Source organism: Neolamprologus brichardi, chromosome 10 (assembly GCF_056152115.1).
Source record: "Neolamprologus brichardi isolate AB-2024 chromosome 10, ASM5615211v1, whole genome shotgun sequence".
Lineage (NCBI taxonomy): Eukaryota > Metazoa > Chordata > Actinopteri > Cichliformes > Cichlidae > Neolamprologus > Neolamprologus brichardi.
In genome coordinates this window covers 12750950-12773963 of record NC_142113.1, presented here as the reverse complement: position 1 = coordinate 12773963, position 23014 = coordinate 12750950, and the positions used below count along the sequence as shown (strand labels likewise).

Genomic DNA, 23014 nt, shown 5'->3' with positions numbered 1-23014 from the left:
CTTTAGAACCTGAATCATCTTCAAGCACAACAAATATTTGTGAATTATTCAATGACGTGTGAATTCAACTTACATAAAAGATGAAAGCAAACAGGAGAAATGCTCGACGTTCTGTTAGCAACTTTGCAGCTGTCATTAGATAAGAAATAATCTGTTTGATTAGGTCTGATCGGGGATTTGGCAGGAGTGGGCGGTGTGGGGGCGCAGGGCTCTTTGCAGTTCAGCTAATTTGGAGGAGGGAGCTGTTATCTATGTTGGACTGCAGTTGGAGTAGGCGTTGTTAGGCTAATTGTGCTCAAAAGTGTCCTTTTACTGTCATTTGGCAGCTTTAATCCTTTTTATTTCACTGGCTCTGTGAGCACTGCCCACTGAAAGCAGTCTTCTTTGTAGAGCCACATATAAGCTTTGAGATTTTAAGAGATTTCTCAGAAGTGGGTTCAGTGGCTTTGTCTGAGTTCCCCCTCTGTGTCGCGCTCAGCTTTGGGCCTCCCGTGACAACGGCGCGGTTCAGATGACTGCAAGAGAATTTTAAAGAGGTCACCTTCCTCGGGGAGGGGGAGGGACGACTGAGTCACAGTTGAGACTGCACACCACGCTCAGCCATCATGTGAGCCGCTGCCCGAGACAGACAAGAAGAATACATGGCCAGGTGTCAGCAGAGCCTCAGTCAGGCTCGTTTTAGCGGCTGTGTCTCACAGAGGAAGTAACACATTTGGTAAATGTCCTAATCTAGAAAAATACTTCTCCTAACTACAGAGAGATTTAAAGTGAACCAGTGATTGTACTTGACTACCCTGCTTTGTTTTTTTCAGGGCTACATCCCAATGGTGCTGTGTTTGCTATTAAGCTCATGTATTCAGGTTTAACTCACATACAGGCCAACTTTACTTTGTGCTGCCTGCTTAAACAGCTCCCCTCACCTTCAGGCATTTCTTTCACTACATTTGTCAACAAACTTCAAAGTGAAATGTCTAACTTTTTTGTGTTTGTAGACTTGAGCATAAATATCCGTACTGTACTCATGGCATGGTGGCCTGACAGCATATAGCGGCGCTGCTTTGCACATCGACAGCTCACCTGTCATGTTATTGGATCATTGTTTTGCTGCTCTGCCTAAATTAAGTGCTCTTTATAAACTGGTACTAATGTCAACATGTAGCAGGTCGGGCTCGCATCATCTCTTCAGGAGAACTTTTGTCGTCTGACGTCTGTTAAAGCTGATTTCAGCTGGGAGCTGATGAAAGAGCCAGCTGTCCGTTTGAGAACTGTAAGGAAAAGAATTCTCTTTGAAAGTTTTTCTTCTTTCCACGATTAATCTGTGTGAGACGTCTTTCAGTGTTCATGATTTCAAACCAGTAACTTTAAAACAGAGAACATTAGATTCTCATTAGACAAATTATGCAAAGATGTCTTTGTCTGATTTCATCTCAAAACTGCTCTGACTTCTTGGAGGAGGCGTGTTGATCAGGGTGTCACAGAGGGATTGTCAGGTTTATCCTCTTAAACAGCTAAGTGCTAGCTACTACACAAAGCTGTGCAATAATTCTCTGTGGGCTTCCTACTAGTAACCCATGTGAGTTTAAAGTAACATTAATTGGCTTGATTAATTGGAATGATTGTACAAAAGAATGACACTAACAATAATCACAGTGATTGTCTAATTGCATTTTTTGGAGTCTTGTTTACATCAACCTGATAACTCAGGGCATTTATCCATGTATCCTGCCAGACTGAGCAAGGAGATTTAAGGGTCTTTAAACACTGCATGATTTAGTATTTCTGAAACTGCTGATCTACAGGGATTTTCCCACACAACCATCTCTATTGTCTGAAAAAGGGAAAATATCCACTGAGCATCTCTGAATGCACCACATTGAACCTTGAAGCAGATGGGCTATAGGAGCTGAGGACCACACCACCGAGTGCCACTCCTCTCAGTTAAAAAGAGAAAGCTAATGGTATAGTTCAGACATAGAAAATTGGAAAAACATTGTCGTTTTTTCTGTGTCTCTATATCTTCTGCAACATTGAGATGGTCGGGTCAGAATTTAGTCTAAACAACATGAAAGAATGGCTCCATCCTGCCTTGTATCTGTGGTTTTTTGGCATAGAGCATAGAGCATCATTTAATCACCACAACCTCCCTGAGACCATGTCCTTTCTTTCATGACCACGGTGCACTCATCTTCTGATGGCTGCTTCTAGCAGGATAACACCAATGGGGCCACAGGAGAGATATTTAACTAACTGAGGCTGTTTTGGTGTTTTTGTGGAAGAAGGATTTTTTTGCTCTATAAATAGGCTTGTGGCAGTATGCTCCCGATGTTGAATATGTATTATTCTTCAGGTCAGGGCTGAATAATTGACTCTGTAAAATGCCCTTGATGGTCGTCCTTCCTGCTGACTGTTTTAAAATGTACCATCTGTTTACAAAGTCAACCAAAACTCTATCATTTGTGCGCCGCCTGATAAATCACACCAGTTTTAATACTCACCAAGAGACTTAGGTGTCCTTTGTTGCTCAGATTTCCTTTTCCCACTGTGGTTTTTAAAGCTGGAGTGCACCGAATGTCACATCATTGAATTCCTTCGGTTCGGGACTTCCTCTTTATTTATACATATCTTTAATTGTTAAGTATACTCAATAGCTTAAACATCAAGCAGCTCATAAAATGTTTAAACCCCAACTATCCAGCTTAGTTTTAGTGTGAGAAAATAAAACTCTCAAGGGAATCGTTTGTAAATCCCCCCAAATCCTTTTTCTTGAGCAGCTACTAACACGTTTCAAAATGTCATGCATATCCCAGCTTATGGCGTTCAGTGCTGTGGGAGGAGAGCTGACACTCAGCTTCTGCCTTTTCATTTCCCTTCTGCCAGCGGTGATATAATGTGCTAGATTTTAGTTTTGATATATATGTGAGCTGATAAAAAAAAATCCAGATAAAGGCAGTAGCAGCGTTGGGCTCAGACTGAGGTCAGCTCAGCAGTCTCTTATCAGTCATCAGAGTCTTTACAATGCATCGAGACACGATGCCTCTTTTGAATTCCTTAACCTCGCCCGGTGTCAGGCATGTGAGCACACGTCGCGGTGGCCTCTTTAGAAGCCAGAGTGGCTAACGTGATGGCACCCAGCGAGAGCCACTTGTCTTTAAAGGCCATACCTGGTCTGAGTGCTGTCTGCTGTGCACTTCACTGTGAAGGTCACCAGCAGGGGAAGGGAGGGCGAGGGCGAACGTGTCAGCCCAGTTGCTGTGCTCTGAATATTTCGGAGGCCTGTTGGGAACACGAGTTTACATGTTCCCAACAGAAAGTTGAAGAACCTGTGGTAGATCCAGATAAGGACCACTAGTTATTGTTGTTGGAAATGCAAGCAACAATACTTCTGATTAAATTATACATTACAAGTGAGTGCTGCCTTAGAAAGGCGGTGTCAAATCTGTTATCTGGATTATTTGCTAAAGATAAATCTATAAATGGTGTTAGTGGACCCAAAAATTCAATTCTCCACTTTACAAACCTTTTGAAACCTCCCTACCTCTCTTTAGTAAGAAAATATTCTTGTACCTTTATGAGTTTGGAGATTTAATGGCATGTTAATTGCTGCAATATGTCATTATTTATTTACAGTTACTCTTCATTCATCGCTCACATTTCCTTTGTACTTTGTACACAGGCATGAATCTCTGTAGACAGATCGCTGCATGGAAATATAAAATCTATATGCAAATGCAAATGATTGCTACTCGTGGTCTCCTTACTACTGACATGTTGTGTTTGAGCAGTTCTGATTGACAAACGGCCCACATGGAGAACATCACTGTCATCATCAAACAATGTCAATCATAAACAGTGACCAGCACAGCACCTGGTTCCACAGTAAGCCCCAGAATAGTGCCTATTGTCTCAGACGCTAAGTAAACTAACTTTGATGCGTTTTAGTGCTTAAAAAACAATACACTGGTATAGCTATGAAAATATAATATACTGTATATTTGAAATCACTCTTGATAAACGGTCATTATTATCACAGAGGAAGGTATTTGAAAAGCTTGTACATTTCAGTGAAACTCAAAAGCATTTTAGCAGTGAGAACGGCTCAGCTGTTACTCCTGAAAAGAAGAACTATGGTGGGACTCCCTGTCATTTGTTAATTTGAGCTGCTGTACAAGAAAACAAGTTTTTAGCAACCCCTACAGTGTCTGCATAGAGTAGCTGGGATTTGTCTGCATCTGGAGTTTTTGCAGTTTTCAAAGAGACATCCTGTTGAGATTGCAGTGTGCAAAAAAACGTTTTTTTTTCTTCTTGGATCATAATCACCTCACAGACTAATTTGGAAACTATAGTTTGACTTTAAAGAGTCATATTTGCATCTTAATCTTTTAAACTCAGATTAGAGGGTGGACTGAGAAACTTTGCTTCACTGGATAAACAATAAATGTGAAAACAGACTTCTAGTACCAACGTCACACATTCATCTTTCTGGGCTGTGAAGGTCAAATTTAAGTAGCTTCAAGCAAATGATATTTCTCCATGGTGCTGGCTTTAAAAATTCAGGTGTAATGGCAAAAACAAGTGAATTATTCAAGAATCTTTAATATTAAAAGTCCATGTTTAATATTCAAAGAACCTCCCTGGTAAACTATCTTACGATCCCTGTAGCTCTACAAATGAACATGTAGCCCAACCAAAAATTACCTAAAGTGTTAGAGAGCGCTGACACGTTTAAACATACACACAGGTGATATAACAGTTCGAGTATCCCTGATGTTGAACTGTGGTTTGTGCTGCAGGGAGGCTGTGTGTCCCTTGATGTGGATAAGGTTTTCATTTAGCTTTTGTAATTCCTGCTTCCTGCAGAGAAGCTGTGAAGCTCACTTGTATTTACATAAACACATTTCACACCAGCTTATTCAGCACCCGTAATAATATCTATCATTTCCTAGAATCAACAGTTTCATCCCTTCTGTGAAAGAAAAGGGCAACAGCATGTGATGCATTTAGTCCAGTCAGCTAAAGTGTTCCTGCTCTGACTTAAGCAGCACTTTTCCCCCTGCCCATTAGTTGTGACTCAGTACAGCATGTAATAGCTTCTGCCATAATGCATTTTTGATGTGTCCTGTGTCCTGTTCTTTAAAGAATGAAGAGATGCAAATCTTTACTTTATTCATAATCTTTCACCTTGGGCTTTTCAAAGGTCACCTGTCTTCCTACCTACAGCAAAAGATGTATAAAATATTTGAGTGATTTAGAAAGAATATTTCAACTTTGAATTATATAAATTTCTAAACAAAGCCACTATGTGTTCTGCTGTTACAGAGATGAACCGTCGCTGGATAGCTAGTGTGTAGGCAAGGGCCAAGGTTTTGTTACAGGAAGCTTTCTTGGTTTGCGTTTGGAGTTCATGTGTTGACAAGTCATGCTTGAGCAGGCTTAGGTTACATGCGGGGAAACTGTTCATGTGAAGAGCAAAACAGGAGCATTATTTGTGGAAATGCAGCTTTAAAACCATCACCTGATCATTTTTGAATAATTGCATTATTAGAGTGTAGATCACAGGTCACGTTAACAGCTAAAATATGCTTACATCCACCCATAAGGTCTTCAAGATCAACTTTAATGGTCAAAAATTGAGGGAAAAAAAACGTGTCAACATATAGAAAGTACACTATAAAGATTTAAAATATTATTTAAAATTTGTCTTCTGATCTTTCTTTTAAGGTTAATAGATTGATCTGAAGGTTAAAGTGATAATAATGTGATTATACTTATTATACAGTTTTTTACTGCTGTTGTTTGTACTGACAACATATAGGGAATGATATATAGGGATTCTATATATCATGTTACTTTGGATTTGTGACCTCTTCATCAAAGTTAAATAAGGTCAAACCTTCCTAAAATATATTTTATCTTTAAAACTGTGCTTGTAACTCAGCTACCTTTGTTTGCATTGCCAACATTCAGGAAATGAATCATGTATACGGGGATTCCAAATGCCATGTGTCATTTGATCCCACACCTTCCTTTCTTTTAAGTGGACTCCAAAATGTGTCCTTTTTACTGCACTACAAACTAAAGTACACTTAAAAGAACAAAGAAAAACAAAATGAATAGATCCAGTAGTATTATCTTAAAAGTAAATACTGCCCAAAGAGTGAGCGGCCCTGGCGGAGGTTTGCGCTGTTGGAGTGCTTCTCGTTTAAATATGTATCTGTATTTTGTAAACAGTGACTGATGAATGGCAGATGAAACAGGAAGTCTTGGCCTGGACTCGGCTGCACTGGAAGCTCTGAAAAATCAGCTGCTGCAACCGTCCTGCAAATGTGTTGATGGGCTCTCAGATTGCTTGGCAACAAATTGATCAGTTCAAAAAGGCAGCATGCAGCAATGACTCACTTTATTTAGCCTCGCCTCAATCATCCAAACAAGCCCGTTTAAAAAGATCTTGCACCACTGTAACCAAAATAAGCTTGTATTACCTACACTTTCTTTCAGTCTCCTCAATTATTAATCCAGATTTACTAATGCCACACCATAGCTTAGTAGTAGGAATCTTATAAACAAGGTGTACTGTTTCACTACAGTATTTCAGGTTTAAGATTTGTACCCTCTGCTCACAAAAACTGGCTAAAACATGGTGTTTCTGAAGCTAACACACAGCTGTATGCTCTATTTCTATGTCACTCACTCACTGATGTTTTTTTCAGCTGATTTAGAAACTCCCTTTGCACCCTGTCATGACTGCTGACCACCAGTCCTTAATCTCCTTAGTAAACCACCACACTCCATTATAACAATGTGGCTTTCTTTTATATACAGTCTATGCTTTTAATGTGTCACCGCTCAGCCAACTTACTCTTAGCTCAGCGTCTTTCTTTCATGTGCCTCAGCTACTGATTCATCCCGGGGTGCAGTAAGCTCTGCCAATTGTGCTTTCTGGATTCTTTGGGAAGTCTATTTCACTGCATCTGCTAAGGTACATGTTTCATATCTTATTGTTGCGACCCCTGATTTTTTTTAAAGAAATATAAAATATAAAACTTTAGCATTGCAACTTTCACGGGTGAATTATAATACGCAGAAACACAGACATTTCTCTTCCATATCGTTTGTCCTTTCTGCAACTTTAAATTCCTCAGTCTACCAGGGAAGAGATAGCAATGATGACCTCCCATGACAAACTGCTAAGGCAGCGTGGGACAGCTCAGTCATTTCCCAGTTAATGGTTAATTATGCTCTATAATGCATCTATCTTTGTTATAAGAGCTGCAGCTTTAAGCTAATCGGTTGTGGGGATTCTCGGTGGAGCCTCTTGAATCTGCTTTGTCTGTCAAATATTTCTTTTTACGATCCTTTTAAACATTTGGCACCCGTTCCTGATATTAATTCTAAAGAGACTCATTAATCTTGTACCTGCACGTTCCGGAAAGGCCTAATTACAAGAGCATGTCTGTTTAATTCATATGCAGTGTAAAGAAAGAGCTCCCAAGCATCTCTAATTTTGGCTCAAATTTTAGCTTTTCTTACTACCTTTACGCGAAATGTGTTGAGCGTTTGTCAGAATTTAGACTGGCAAAAAAAGGCAAATCAAACACCCCCCCCCAACAGATCTTCTTCTAGCCATCCACTCGAGCAGCTGTTCATATTTCAGTATCAGGAGACTGTTTGACTGCCGCCCCAGTACAGCTCAGTTTTTACTCTGAAGCGCGCCTCTTTGTTTACTTACTTCAGCTTTTTTCTCTCACGTTTATTTTCCTCCCTGCAAGCGGTGCCTGCAAGATGATTGGTACTGTTTAAACATGTTAACAATGCATTATCAGTTAATAGTTTACATTCTTTATGACAATAAATGGTTACAAACCATTGCTGGAAGCCACATTATCCTTGTTTTTGTTTTTTTTTCAGCGCACAGGGAATTTGGGATTCTGAGCACGTTTTCCTTCTTGTGTGCTCTGAAATTCAAAAAGATAGTTGTGTGATGGAGCTCTCTCCCCTCTGTTCCCCCAGGGTTTGCAATCCTCCAAGCCATCATGGAGTCTGCTGTAGCCAATAACTGGCAGGTGACAGCTCGCTCGGTGGGGAACATTGTGGACCCCACAGAGTACAGGCGCATCATCGAGGAGATGGACCGCCGGCAGGAGAAACGCTTCCTCATCGACTGTGAGGTGGACAGGATCAACTTGATACTGGAGCAGGTATTCAGTTTGCAAAGTGCTAATTCAGCCTTGCTTAAAAAAAATAAACAAATCTATTTTCCTCGAATATCAGGAAGTAAATCTAAGATTGCCTCAGAAATATACTCTTCCCCCAGCCTCATGATTCGGCTTGTTCCATTGTTTCTAAAAGAGGAAACATGCTATTTCCCACTTTTTGCTGCAAGCGCCACTTCATGCTACACTGCCAGTAAAATATGCCATTTCTCCTAGCTTGGTCCGCTCCCCACTTTTCATTCCTTTTTCATTATTACCCTAAACACTTGGCACGTGTGAAGATTGCCTCAGATCTTGACACTCTCATTTAGAACTGATTTTAAAACAGGCAAGGCGGTACATTAAATTAAGGCTTGTTATTTGTTGTTATGTGTGTGTGTCTGTGCACGCACGTGTGTGTGTGTGTATGCACGTTGTTTGAGGTCACTTGGGCTTAATTCACGTGAAGGAATTAAACAGTTCTCTCATCCTTGTTTCCTAGGTGATCATCGGCTACAGTTTTCCCACACGAATCTTGATTCAGGTTCAGTGTTTGCTAATGTGTGCTGCTCTCTGTGACTGCACCATAGAGAATATTTCATTGTCAGAAACGTATTAAATGAGTGTTAACTGAGAATTTTCCTATCTACTCAGAAGATCATTAGTGTTCATTCGGGGGATTAGTTTGGTGCACATGTGAGTACATTAGATTTTGCAAATGATTTTTTAAGGGTACGCCTTCTTGAGGTACGTGAAGCTAAATAGTAGAGTATTGCTGATGTTATCCCCACAGGCTCAGACTGAAGGTAATGCTAACACTGAGTAGCTGTCGACTGCACTGCACACTTATTACTTTTAAAGCTTTTTCCTTTCAAGTGAGACGCTGTAGTCTGTTTATGAGGTGTGCCAAAATTAGATGAGTTTGCCCCATAGACTGTATTCAAAAGGAAGATGTAGCTACAGCAGTGTTTGGCATTAATTTGCACTATTGTTTTGAAGATTTTCTTTCCTCACCAAGTGCTTGGTCATAGCGAGTTGTCTCGTTGTTAGGGTTTTCGCTGTATTATTGTAGGGTCTTTACTTTACACTATAAAGTGCTTTGAGGTGACTGCTGTTGTAATTTGGAGTTATATAAACAAAACTGCCTGTCCCTCTGTGTTAGCCCTGCGACAAACTGGCGACCTTCCAGGGTACATCCTACCGCTCGCCCTATGATAGCTGGGAGAGAATCAGCCAATCATATGGCAGTAACTTATTTAGGCATGTAAACATGTTTAAGATGACCCGTTGTAGTTCAAACCTGGCATTGGAATGGTGAAGAAAGGTGGTTTAAAGAGACTCTGAATGCGGCTTGATTATTGGGACAAAACAGGCTTTCAGAAACTGTTGATTTACCAGATGAAAATGGATTTGGAAAACAGAAGATTGGAAAAGTGTAAATGTATTGGAAAAATGGATGCATCCTGCCTTGTGTGGTGTAAATGCAGATAATTTTTTAACACACTTTGTTCAACTGATCATCATTTTGTCCATCCTTTTATGACTTGAACTTGAAGAGTCCACCGTATTCAAACGGGCTCCTCACTCCAGATCTCCAGACGGAGCTGTTCACTGCAGGAAAACAGGCTTGGAAAGATTCAGGCATACGGAGCACATGTGTTCATGTCCCATCATTTACCTGCATACAGTTTCTTTAACCATGAAGCAGATTTTTTTGCTGATCATGCAGTCATCGAGTAGTTTTGATTGTCTAAACTTAAATTCTTACTAAATCTAAGAATCTGATCATGTGAGTCTGTTTTTGAACCGTCACATGGCTCAATTTTGTGTTTACTGGCAAACGCTGCTGTTTTAGACACAAGGATTAACAGTGACCAATTTGACAGCAGAAAGTTGTTTTGTTTTTTTCCAGACACACACAGCTGCACAGCAGAGTTACAAAAGCCATTAAGCCCACAAGTGTAGTCTGCGTGTGCGTGCGTGTGCGTGCGTGTGCGTGCTGTGTGCATTTAAACCATTAATCCTGAGCACATCTTAGCCTTCTGTTCTTCGCTGAGATATTTGTGTATAAAGGCTTCTGCCCTCTACATAATGATCCTCATTATTGCAGGCCTTATGAGTTTTACTCTGACCTTCACTGCAGATCTGTCTTCATTTCCTCTGATGCGGGGGATTATTTTTAGTGACAGTGCTGAACATTTTCATTAATCAAGAGAAGTTTGCTTTTCCCTGCCCTTCAAATTTAGATCCGGGGTTTCTTCAAGTGTTCTCAAATTGCTTCCGTATTAGATTCAACGTATCCAGTCATACAACGGTGGTCACTCTGTGTCAGATCTGACCGATCCAATCATAACCTCTCTTCTGCGGTGGCTTAATGTGAATCGTTGCCTTGTCGGCAGCATCTGTCAGACAAGTATCTCTCCAGATGCATAAGAGTGGCAAGGCAGGCCCGTGTCTCTTGAGAATGATTCCTTATACGAGCTGTGACATCAACACTTGCTTTAATGTAATATCAGCTCCCAGTGTAAGTAGGACACACTGTCCCATAACAGCAACAACAATGAGCCTACTATAAATAGCCTACCCTCCTAGCCTGAGGGAAGATCTTTCACAAAGGCAGGAGTGAGCAAACACAACTGCGATCACTCATGCATCAGGAAACAATCGTTGTGGACATGATTTAGTTTTTAATCTGCGAGGCAGTAATCAGAAGAATTATGATTCAAATCTTTTGATGCCTTCTGTCAGGATATTATAAAACTCATCATTAATACATTTTATTTGCAAACATCTGCTGTTCCGTAGATGCTGTAGTCAAGGAGGCAGTTTCAGTTCTTCTAGGCTTTATTTGTTGATAAATGTGCTGTGGGAGTTTTGGTCTTCTGCTGGCTCTCTCACCACCTGTAAAAGTATCAGTTTGCTCATCTCTTCAGTAAAGTAAAGACGGAGCGATAAACACCTCTAAGGCTTCTCATCAATAATAGAAGCACAGTGGATTTGTTATCGCTCTAAGAGAGGACCCATCACCTCCAGCCTCCTCCTGCACAGCTGACAGACAGAGGAAGAGTCAGAGGGAGAGATAAAAAGACTGGAAAGGCAGAGAGCTTGTGGGAATTGAGCCATGTAGTGTGACTCTCCCTGTCTGGTGCTGTGGAGGGAAATGGGAGAAGTGCTGAACACCCAGAGGTGCACTGGAATTCCACACCCTGTGAGTAGGAGAATGAAGCATGCTTTTTTTTTTTAACTTCCTAAGACCTGTACTCTTCAATGGCATGCATTTTTAATTTCTCTTTTGGGCACGTTTTTTTTGTTTTTTTACCTGATTTTTTGTTTCTGAGAGAAATGAGATCCACATAGGAGGACATTCGTTTTAAATTTCCATAGAACAGTATCAATATAATGTCCTTGCAACTGGATATCAGGCCCTTGTAGAGCAAAATGTATTATTTTGGTCTAGACATCCCAAAATGTGATGTCCACATATGTGGGCGCCAGGTCCTAGGAGGTTAAATGAGATTATGCTATAGATAGGGTCATTATTATATTCTCAGGGAAATTGCAGTTTTGGCTGTTGCTTTGTTGGGAATTGCTGTTAAAGGTATCGATATTTATAGCTAAAATCCTGACCAGCTAATGGTGTGGCAGGACATGTCAGATAGCATAGGCAAAAATCATAACAGTGTGACTGATATTGACAAGCCTATGTCAAACAATGTACAGGGTGGGCCATTTATATGGATACAATGTAATAAAATGGGAATGGTTGGTGATATTAAAGTCCTGTTTGTGGCACATTAGTATATGTGAGGGGGCAAACTCCTCAAGATGGGTGGTGACCATGGTGGCCATTTAGAAGTCGGCCATCTTGGATACAACTTTTGTTTTTTCAGTAGGAAGAGGGCCATGTGACACATCAAACTTATTGGTAATGTCACAAGAAAAACAATGGTGTGCTTGGTTTCAACGTAACTTTATTCTTTTATGAGTTATTTACAATTTACCCTGTACATCTCTAAAAATGTAACTGTAGATGTATCTATAACCTAATGATAGGACAATTTTACCACACCTTGATCACAGGGGGTCTGTTTCTACACTTCCACGCTCCACACACTTTTGAATACAAGGTTCTTGGGGAAAAAAAAATGTAATTAGAGGGAATACTTTCAAGTCAACCAGTGCTGATTTTGGCCAGGCTGTGCACACATTTGATGATGCACATTTGTGCAGACTACAGGGAGTCAGTTGGGAGCAGTATTATGCCAGGATGGTTAGCAAGTACACCTGTAAGAAAGAAGAAATGAAAGTACTGCAAAGCACTGGTTTTACTAATACTTCAGATATAGGAAATGTGTTTTGTATGTCTGCTTTATCCTTTAAAGACTCAGTTCAGTTCAATTCAATTCTATAGCACCAAAAAACAACAGCAGTTGCCTCAAAGCCCTTTTTAATTGGAAGGTAAAGACACTGAAAAGATGCACAGATTGCTTGATTGTGAGATACAGTCGGTGCATCAAGGTGTTTAATTTAAAGGAGTCTGTGAAAAGTGAGTGAGACACATATGGAGGGAACATTATGGCAAAATGTCTAGACTGCCGTTATTGGATTTATAATAAAAAAGCAGCTTTAAGAGTGATAAGATGACCTCAGGCTATGCTAACTCAGGAAATAATTACAGTGCATTACAACAAACTAATATTATACACAGTAAAATACACAGTCGGGACAAAAATGCAAGCACAAGAAATAAAAAGAAATAAACCTGAAAATATGGCAACTGAAATACAAAACATAAAGAGCAGTTTTAGGAATATAATAAATTGTATTTCAGTCGCTGTCAAAAATACGCTGAAATTTAAAAGAAAGCTGTCCTGCGCCAATAAGTATTTAAAAGTTATTTGACAGAAAACGCTGATGCAGCAGACACGAGTTCCTGACATCCCAACCGAGAAACAGCAAACACTCGTCCCCCACTCAGTCTTTAAGTGTGAGGCAACAGTCAGCAGGTTGCTGGTTGCGGCTCACAGCCTGTGCATCAGTGCTTGGTAAGACAGCTTGTCTCAGAGATTTTATATCTTTTTATATCTATATGTATATAAATAGGGCTGTGCAAAAGTCTCAAACCAAACATTGCTTCTCTATATTTTGTTTACAAGGAGCCAGACTTTCTTGTAATTTTTTTAAAGTGCTCTTAAGAAATAGTTCTCTAGGCTTGCTGAAGATCTTGAAAAGTTTTTCTTTGGGTATTGGCTGCTTTTTTAGCCATTTTCAGTCCAGTCTTGTACATGAGCACTTTCAGATGATTTTGTTTGTCCCTTACCACTGACCGCTGAATTCATTCAAGTATAAATAGCACCTAATTCAAGGGATGAACCGGTGTCGTGTCTACAGATAGCAGACACCAAAGAACCCATTTTAAATTGTAGTTTCTTTAGGCACTTTGTAACTAACAGCCTGTTGCAAAAACATATAATTTGTTCCCATTTCTTTAGGTGACACTGCAAAAGAGCCATAGATAAAACAGTCTAACAGACATAAAATTGCATTTTTGCATCAGAGAGGCAATTCCCAAAACGAAAAACATCTTTCAGAATGATATGCAGTGAGGAAAATGGATAAGTGGCAGGCTTATCTACAGTATCTAAGTCAGAGATGCATCTGGGCTTTCAGTTGATCGATCTACTTTTCACAAAAGCCTGCAGAAATGGTCTCAGTGGAAGGCAGGCTTTCAAGGAAGGGAAACCAGGAGAAAAGCCGAGTTGTGCCAAATTACACAAGAACTTAAAATCAGAAGCAACAGGTCTGATGGAGAGATGAAGTTCTATATTTCTGGTTCAGATTGTTGTCAGTTAGTCCTCAGGAGGTCGGAAGAGAGTATCTGCAACCATTTGTGATACACAGCGCAGGCTCATTTCAGCCAGTGGGGTTGGACATCTTGGCAACTGCTTGATTTTTCAGAATGAAAGTGATCATAAACACACTGTCTGCGCAGTGAAAGCATACCTGGATAGAAAACACACAATGGAGATCCTGGACTTTAACATTATTGAAGCAGAGTGAGATCATCTAAACAGAGAAGAGAACAAAATGTAGCCAAAATCCAAAGACGAGCTATTTATAGACATTACAAGGAAGCTTGTCTAACAGAGACAAGCTAAGACATAGATGTGTGTGTGAGAGTGTGCGTGTCTATATTACACACAAGGACAAAGCACCTTTAGTGTGTTATCCTTTCTCCTCTTTCTTTTACTGGCCTTTCTTACTTTATCATTGAGGTCTACTTTATGAACCTTCAACCTGAGCGACAAATACAAATATGAAAGAGCGGCATGAAAAGCGTGTGATGTCCCAACTTGAACTGTAATGCCCTTCAAATAACCACTACAAGCGAGCTATCTGTGCCTTCATTTTCTTTTTCCAAAGTTTGACTGCAAAAAGGAAACATGGCTTCTGAAAAAGGAAAACAGAGAGTGTAACAGAGCAAGTTTTTGTAGAAGGCCTTCTTTGTAGCCCGTGCCTCCAAAAAGAGACCCCAGAGAAGTGTAAGTTAAAAGCTAAGCAAATGAAAAACAACATCAGAGACATGAAAATGGTAGAGTTGGCAGGTGCTCAGCTGCAGAGAGGATAGTGAGAACATTAGAACTTCATAGACATTTTTTGTTTTGTTCAAACTGGCACTCAATAAGACGGCTGTGTGAAGTTTAGAAATGTGTAGCTGTTGGCTACTACAAATGACAGAATCAGCAGCTTAAACAGACTGTAAACAGGTAAGTCCATGCACGCTTCTGTGACAGTTAAATCCCTCCTCACATTTTGCCCTCTTTTGAGTAGCATAGCAGTAATTAGTCGTCTAGTGTAAGAGGACAGTTATTAACTTGTGGTTCTGAAGAAGGTAGATGACAAATCACTGTAAAAAAAAAAAAGAAAGAAAGAAGAAGAAGTCTCCATCAGTGGGAAAAGAGGCTTGAAGGCTGTTGGGCAGTCATCCAGCTCAGTGCAGGACTGGATGGCTCCAGCCTGCTTAATTAAAGGGAATTCTCCAAGGAATTTTTAGGCTGATGGCCCTGCAGCTCGGCCCAGCTCAGGCAAGCCGCAGAAAGCAAAGCACAGACCCGCTCATCCACACATGCGAACCCGAGGAGCCCTGAGGGCAGACAAACAAATATAATTGAGACCTGAAACAACCACTCAGTCTCTATCTGTATTCTGGAGTCACAGTTTGTCTCCTCCACAGTGCAGTGAGACGAACCCACATTTCTGATTATGCCCTCGACCAGGAGGTGAATACTAATGTGTGGATGCAACATGAGACTGCGTGCTGAGTTTATCTGTCTGTTTGCTATGATTCATTTGATTGTAATGCACCGGCGTGGGTTGGAAGATGATGCATTGTGTTTTATTTTTAACAACGCACTTTAAAAATCACTTCATATTTGCACTTAGAGATATCCTGCTGATATGCCAGCGTCTAACGTCTAAGATTGGACATCAGTTGTGGAATGAGAGCTCAACTTATAGAAGAGCCTTACAAAATTGATGCCAGTTAACTAGTAGTTCAATATAATTCTGTCTTCCGCGTGTCTGATAGATCTGAATCTACCGTCAGCAGCCAGTAGTGCTGTGCAATACTGCAAATTTTGACAATACGTTACTAAGTAAAAACGAGGGCAGTGCTGCAGATACCAAAAACGATGCTGATGCTTTTAACCTACGAAGGCAGCTTATATAGCAGAGAGAAGTGTGCCATGACTTATGAGATGAATCATCATCAGCTGGGTTTTTAGAGAGCTGGAGTGTAAATGTACCTGTGTAACAATACCAATACCAGTGCTAGTATAAAAACCAGAATTAAGTTTATTTTATGTAATACATATTGTATTTATTACATGTATTTATTAAGATCTGAAGTAGTGATCGAGTCCATAAACTTTCTAAGTAAGTGTTTACTGAGGTCATGGATTAAGGGTCCTGGAGGGCATTTTTTTTCCATTTGTGTACAACTGAACTTCTTTGTAACTGCAAAAGTCTAAAAAAATGCAGGTTTGAAGCTCTGTAGCATTCGCTTCACTTTTCAGACCCTCTGTATCGTCTTATTTTGCTCACTTGTCCAAGTAAATGGGGACCCACTCTTAAAAACATTTCCTCGTAGTTAAAGCTTCCCACCAGCGCCTTTATGTTAACAAAATATAAATGGCAGTTTTTGTTTCCACAGTCAGAACACGACATATTTTGTGCGCAAAGGTTTCCCATTTGCAAAGTTAATTTGATATATTATGAATCAGCTTTCATGGATAGCATCGTGGCAGATGCACGAGGCTGTTCTCTCCCAGACAGGAACATTTACTGTAGAAAACAGTTGGGAGGGCATGACACGTAGACTGTCCTTCCCATTCAAAGAGCATTAAAAATTCACAAGACAGTCAGAACAATCAGTGCTGCAGGTTTTCTTCTTGCTTTTAGGCTTCGGGTCTTGTTTTCCTTTTGCTGTTTGAGGAGGCTGTTGTGTAAGAAATGAATTGTGACACAGAGGAAAGTATAAGTCCTACGACACTAAAAGTGTTGCTGTTCTCAGCGATGGTAGTGCCTGACCTCATCCAGGCTCCCGGTGGTTTCACATATACACAAAAAGCGATTATCCCAGGGGATCGTGAAACTGGAGCATCGTGATCCTAAAATTATTTGTTATGCCCAGCTGCTTTTTTCCCCTTTCTTTCTTTCCTTTTCTTTTCCAGAACATCTCTGCCGACAGAGGGGGGAGCAGATCCCGTGGCAAATCGAATCAAATTACAAGAACGTCTGTAGTGCGCATGATACATGAAAATGAAAATAGACAGTAATGAAAATGTCCTTGTAAACTATATTGGAGGGCTTGACAGCACATGTAAAAACCTGCAGAGAATTGTTATGTTTGTCTTCATTATCATTTCTATAATGAATATTAATGCAACTACATCAAAGAGTAATAATAGTAATAGAGAATAATAGTAAAGGGCATAATCACTCTGATCATGAACATTAATATTTGAGTTATCTTCTAGAGTCACTCTGTTTTCAGAAACTGTTCAGTCAGAACTTTAGTATAGCTGTCCTTCCCTTGGTTCGCTGCCATCCTACAGTAATGACTGCTGAGGCAGGTGGTAAACACATTTTCTTTTTCTCCTCTCACAAATCAAAACTTCATCAGGTATGAAAGCTAGGTCATGAATCTATAAACCAAATGTGCATGAAAGTATATCAAAAAAGCTTTTATTAACTACGATGCAACATATAAAAAAAGCATTTGCTTTCCAACACAGCCTTAATATTTGAATCATGGCTGTAAAAGACTGTAGCAGTCAGCAGTGAAGGTGCTACTTAGTACAGTATGAAGCATGCACTATGAACCGACTTCAGAGTGCTTTGAATTCAGTATATCGTTCACACCTCCAGTTATTGCCTACACGCCGCGCTGCAGTAAGCAGTGAACGTTTACACCTGATTCTGTTCTAGCAGCTAAGCAGTGCTTCGGGCACAGCCATGTTCACACTAAGCCAGGTACATTTCTAAACGCATCTGTTTCTCGTCGTTTTGGCCCGCTGTCCAGACTAAAAGCTTGCACAGACGTGTGAGGTCCTGCGCCGCCTGCCTTGTGTGTGACAAACGAGAGTCGTAGCCAGTCACTCCAGGCGCTGCAGCTTCATTAAGTGCTCGCCACACTCGGGTCACTCTGGCTCTCTCTCACGTGCGGGAAAATGAAAAGCTATTTGAAACCATTTGGAAGACAGCGAGCTGCAAAGCTTCAAGGAATGTTTTTCCTTTTGAGGGAATTGGATCAGGAGTTGAAATTGTTTTGCTTTTCTGGAAAACAAAATTTTGATATAATGTTGAAATGCCATAAGCTTGTTAGAGGGACAGTCTTGCAGCATCATGGGGAATATTATGAGACATTAGGCAGGAGTAAACAGGTTTTTATAGTACACGGGTGTTGATGAAAACACAGCTATGTGGTCCATACTTGTGCTGCTTCTCTTTTGGTGTTCCCTGCCATAAAATAAAAGCATGCTTGGTAATGCTATCTAGTCCTAGTCCTGTTGCTTTCAAAAGAATCTCACTTTTGGTTAAATAAAGATAAAACAAATACCCCCCAAAATAGGAGCCTCTGAGTAAAATGCTACATAATTTGTCTATGAGTAGTACTATGAGTAGAAATCCACCAATGAGATGCTCTCCTTGTTTCGGTGAAGTTGTTATATTCCTCATCTTTATCCGAGTCCTTTGTGAAATCTCTTCAGTGTGATATCACTATCACTCTGGACATTTAACATTTAGATGATTTCAGTGGCTGAGTATACTTATCGAAACTGTGGAGGAGTGTAGAAAGTGAAAAGACAGGGAAAAAAAGCAACTCTCCACCCCCGCAGTATCTTTTTGAAGCCTCGCACTCGATGGCGAATCAGAATATATGGAGGGAGCGAGCGCCTGCAAGAGGGAGCGAGATTGAGCCGGCGAAGAAGTTTAAAGAGATCGGCGGATGCAGCTCTCTCTGTGTCGGCTGGCTCCGACAGGTGCTGTACAACATTTTGGGTTTAATTAAGTCTAGTGCGCAACTGAGACAGGCGGAGCAGGAAGCGGCAGACTGCAGAGCAGAGGCAGCTGCAAGAAAAGAGAGACGGAGGTTTGCCGAAGCCTTGACCTTATTTTACATGTTGAAGTTAATGGAAAGGAACAAGTGCTGTCATCACAGTTTCTCCCCACTATGTGTGCGTTTCATGCAAACGCGCACAAATGTACCCGCTCGCACGCTCCCTCTTGCACTCCCGAATGTCACTTTCTTCTCTCTTTCTCTTTCTGTCAGCTCTTCTGCAATTGGAGGTCTTTGTCATATCTGAGTCTTCGTGTTTCTTAATGTTCTCAGTGTTGTTGGAAGGGAATCTGACTCACTCCGTGTCTTCTTCTGCAAATTTGTAGGTGGTGACCTCGGGAAAAAACAGCAGAGGATACCACTATATCCTCGCCAACCTGGTGAGAGCTCGCAACTCGAAACAGCACAACACAACTCAGTGGAAAACTCGTAGCAGCAGTGCTTGTGTGTGATGCAACGTTGTGCAAAGAAGTGCAATGTTCTCAGTGAATACATCTCAGGAGCACAGTCAAACTTGGTTCTCTCAATATATAGTTGTGTTAGACTTAAAACTGAATGGTGCAATTAAATCGATGAAGTTACTCAGCGCGGACAAGCTAAAGCAGATTTAAATCTCTCATCTTTTTTTTCCCTGTTCTCCTAATGATCCTTTTCTCCACTACCACCAAGTTGTGCTCTTTGCTCTCAGGGTTTTTCCAACATGAGTCTGGACAGGGTCTTTTCTGGTGGAGCCAACATCACAGGCTTCCAGATCATCAGCCCAGACAGCCCCATCGTCCAGCAGTTCCTCCAGCGCTGGGAGCGCCTGGATGAAAGAGAATTCCCAGAAGCCAAAAACACTCCGCTGAAGGTCAGTGAGGCGAAGCTGCCGATGCCGCAGTTGCATTTTTATTTAACATCTTCAAAGGCTGCCGTCGCTATTCATCTTCTGAGTTCGAGGGTAGTAACTTGGCTTCAATCAGAGAAAATATGTCAGTGCGAATCATTTCAGGGATTCAGTTCAGTTCGTCTCGCTTGTTTTACACGAGCAGCGCTCTGTGGTAACCTTGCTCTGACGGCAGCTCAGTGTTGTGTTGGGTCTGTGTGATGTCATTGGTGCATCACTGGGATTTCTTCTGGCCTTTGACTCAGTACACATCGGCACTCACCCACGACGCCATCCTCGTGATCGCGGAGGCCTTCCGGTATCTTCGGCGGCAACGAGTGGACGTGTCACGTAGGGGGAGTGCAGGCGACTGCCTCGCCAATCCTGCAGTGCCCTGGAGCCAAGGCATCGACATAGAGAGAGCCCTCAAAATGGTAGGACTGAGAGCCTGCACTGTCTCACTGCTTATTTTATTTACTTTATAGTTATATGTTTGCTTATTCTCACTTTCTACTTGGTGATGTTTCCAAAGTTTTTATTCTTTAGGTTTTTTTTTTTCCTCCCGTGTTTTCTTTTTCTGTGAAAGATCCCTAAATGTTTTGCCTCTATAAACTACAGGCTACAAATATAGTTTTTTATGCCATTACTTGCTAGAAATACATCATGATTTTTTTCACAATTTAATAAACAAATGCTGCAGCACTTAGCCATTAAAATATTATAGAACTGTGAAAATGTATTGAGCCACCCCTCATTTATTTATATTTTGTATACGTTTATACAGTCCTAACAAGCTTTCTACTGAGGATTTTAGTGAACAGTAGATGAACACACAGGTCTTATGTTACATCTTTTTTGCTTATGTCTTAGAATATGATTTTTTAGATTTTGTTAATGAGCCATAGATGTGTGCCACTTGTTCTTTTGGCCTCCACTTTTCTCAAATTTGTTTAAGTACACACTGCATACCATGACAACTTATGTCAAGTTTCAGCTAAGAGGACTTTAAGAATCATTTTGTTGGTTTAAAAAAAGAAAAAATACCCAAGAAATGAGGGCTGGCTCAAGACTTTTGCCTTTTACACTATATTTAATTCCTTTAAGCGTACTAGAACCATGTTATTCTGCAAATACACCCATTCCTTACATACTGCAACGTGAGCAAACAATTATAAGAAACCTGCTTCTGGTGCTCCAAGTTAGTCTGACCTAATAGACTGGATCCTTATTTAAAGTGATTTAACTGATTGAAAATGAGACCAAAAGGTGAAGCAGAGCCTTATATCACAGCCGTATGACACACGTTACCATGTGGTTTACACATGCTGTATGTTAGGAACAGGTGGTATGATGCTTTTCTTGGTGCCTGGCAGGTCCAAGTACAAGGTATGACAGGAAACATCCAGTTTGACACATTTGGTCGACGATCTAATTACACAATCGACGTGTACGAGATGAAACCAGGCGGCCCCAGGAAGGTAAGTGGGCACTAAGGTTTGGATGTCATAATTTAAAATCTATAATTAAATACTTTTTGCAGGTTGAGTTTATGATACAGACCCATGCTATGTGCTTTGCATACAACTACACAAGCATAAGCAAATTTGAAGGATACCTTTTTTGAGGGATTTTCTTCTCTGGGCATATTGGCACTACATAAGTTAGGGTTGATACTGATTTGGACAGAAGCTGCCAGTAGCCCGGGCTTTCTGATCCAACTCAAATCATGTAAGCTCCCGCTCCCTCTGAGAGTTTGATCTGGAATATATCCACCAAGAAGCAGCCAAGCCATGCAGATGGAAGCTTGAAGTTTTGGAGAATGGATGAATAATTGTGATCACCTCACACTTACAGAGAATTTAATAATAATTGAGTATACTCACAAACAAACTGTTTAGACATATATTCATGGATATTTAAATGCAAGTTTTTAAACTAGTGTTCAGGTCATGTTATTTTAATTTAAGAAATTCTCTCAAATAATCATCTATCCATCGATTTACTTCTGGTTATCCAATTCAGGCTGGAGCCGGTCCCTGCTGTCCTAGGGTGAGAGACAAGCATTCATGCTCACATTCACACCTACAATTAATTTAGAGTCACCAATCAGCGCCACAGATGTCTTTGGACTGTGGGAGGGAGCCAGAGTACCTGGAGAGAACCAGTGCAGACACAGGGAAAACATGCAAACTCCACACAGATTGCTAACTGCTAAAACGCTAACCACCACAATACCCTTTCAAATAAGTCATATGGAGTGTTTTTACAGGAAACCCCTAACATGATGTTAGTGGGTTAAGCAGCAACATTTACTTGTATGTGATTAGAACTATGACAGTGAAGTACACATTAGTAGCATAACACCTACAGGCTCAGTGTAAAATGATTTGTACTTTGTACTCTTTTGAAACATAAAATTGTGCATAAGGAAGAAGATCCAAAGTTTTTGACATGGACAGAAACAGCTAAGAGGTAAGAGCTGCAGCACACATTAGCATTTAGCTACAACGTGTCCATTTACCCTACAAGCATGGACACATGTCTTCTCTTGTGCCTTGGCCTTTGGCTTGCTAAAGGAACTGCTGTGAGGGAGTGCACTCACTTGGAAAAGCCAGTTAGCTAGTTAAGTTGTCAGCTGTAGCGCTTGTCAATGTTTGTTAGTTTAGATGCTAAAAGATTGGGACCTGTTCTTCTCTACCTCTGGCAGGACACTGTCTATGTCCCCATTAGTTTGTAAGGTACAGGCACTGGAGCAAATCACGCCCACACATCCACCCTGAGCCTGAAGGTGAAAAGATTGTGTTTTACACGTCTTTGTTTTTTTTTTTTTTAAACTATAAATGCCAAGATTTTTTTGATTTCTGACTACCCTTCTGAATCGTAACAATTTCGTTACACTGTGATACAACTCCACATTAGTAAGTAATACACTACTGTATAATCGGGCAGGCCAAAGGCAAAAACAATAATGTCTGAACACACACACACACCCTTACACGTGACACCCGTAAGAGCTGCGGTAGCTCTGTGACACTGAAAACCCCACAAAGCTGGCACCGAAAAGGAGTGGCCCCATAATGTCCACACAGCTCAGTTCGTAAGACAACATACATCACAGACCCCCCACCCCACCGCCTCTCATCCAATCACAGTGTGAGACAATCTACAGTGACAAGAGAGTGAGTACTGCGCATTATAGCTTCCAGAAATGGGAGAGTTCTTCTTGGCTGAATAAATCAGAGTCTAGCAGAAATAAACATAATACAGCTACTGGAATCATCTCAGGTTGAGCAGCAACAAGCCAGGCTTTGTTTGTGTTAGATCATAGTGTGTGTCTTT

General features: G+C 40.7%; 1 protein-coding gene across 6 annotated transcripts in view; it reads left to right on the top strand.

Moving 5' to 3' along the window:
* The window catches only part of LOC102795589 (glutamate receptor 3-like), an 85012-nt gene that overhangs the window by 36065 nt on the left and 25933 nt on the right, over positions 1-23014 (top strand). For 5 of the 6 annotated variants that reach the window (XM_035912729.2, XM_035912733.2, XM_035912727.2 and 2 more), the window contains 6 exons: positions 8008-8195; positions 19137-19190; positions 19499-19660; positions 19942-20109; positions 21049-21153; positions 21698-21724. In XM_035912729.2, the coding sequence (XP_035768622.1) occupies positions 8008-8195; positions 19137-19190; positions 19499-19660; positions 19942-20109; positions 21049-21153; positions 21698-21724 (704 nt within the window). The remainder of the gene's footprint in view (positions 1-8007; positions 8196-19136; positions 19191-19498; positions 19661-19941; positions 20110-21048; positions 21154-21697; positions 21725-23014) is intronic. The other variant, XM_035912730.2, reaches the window with a different exon arrangement.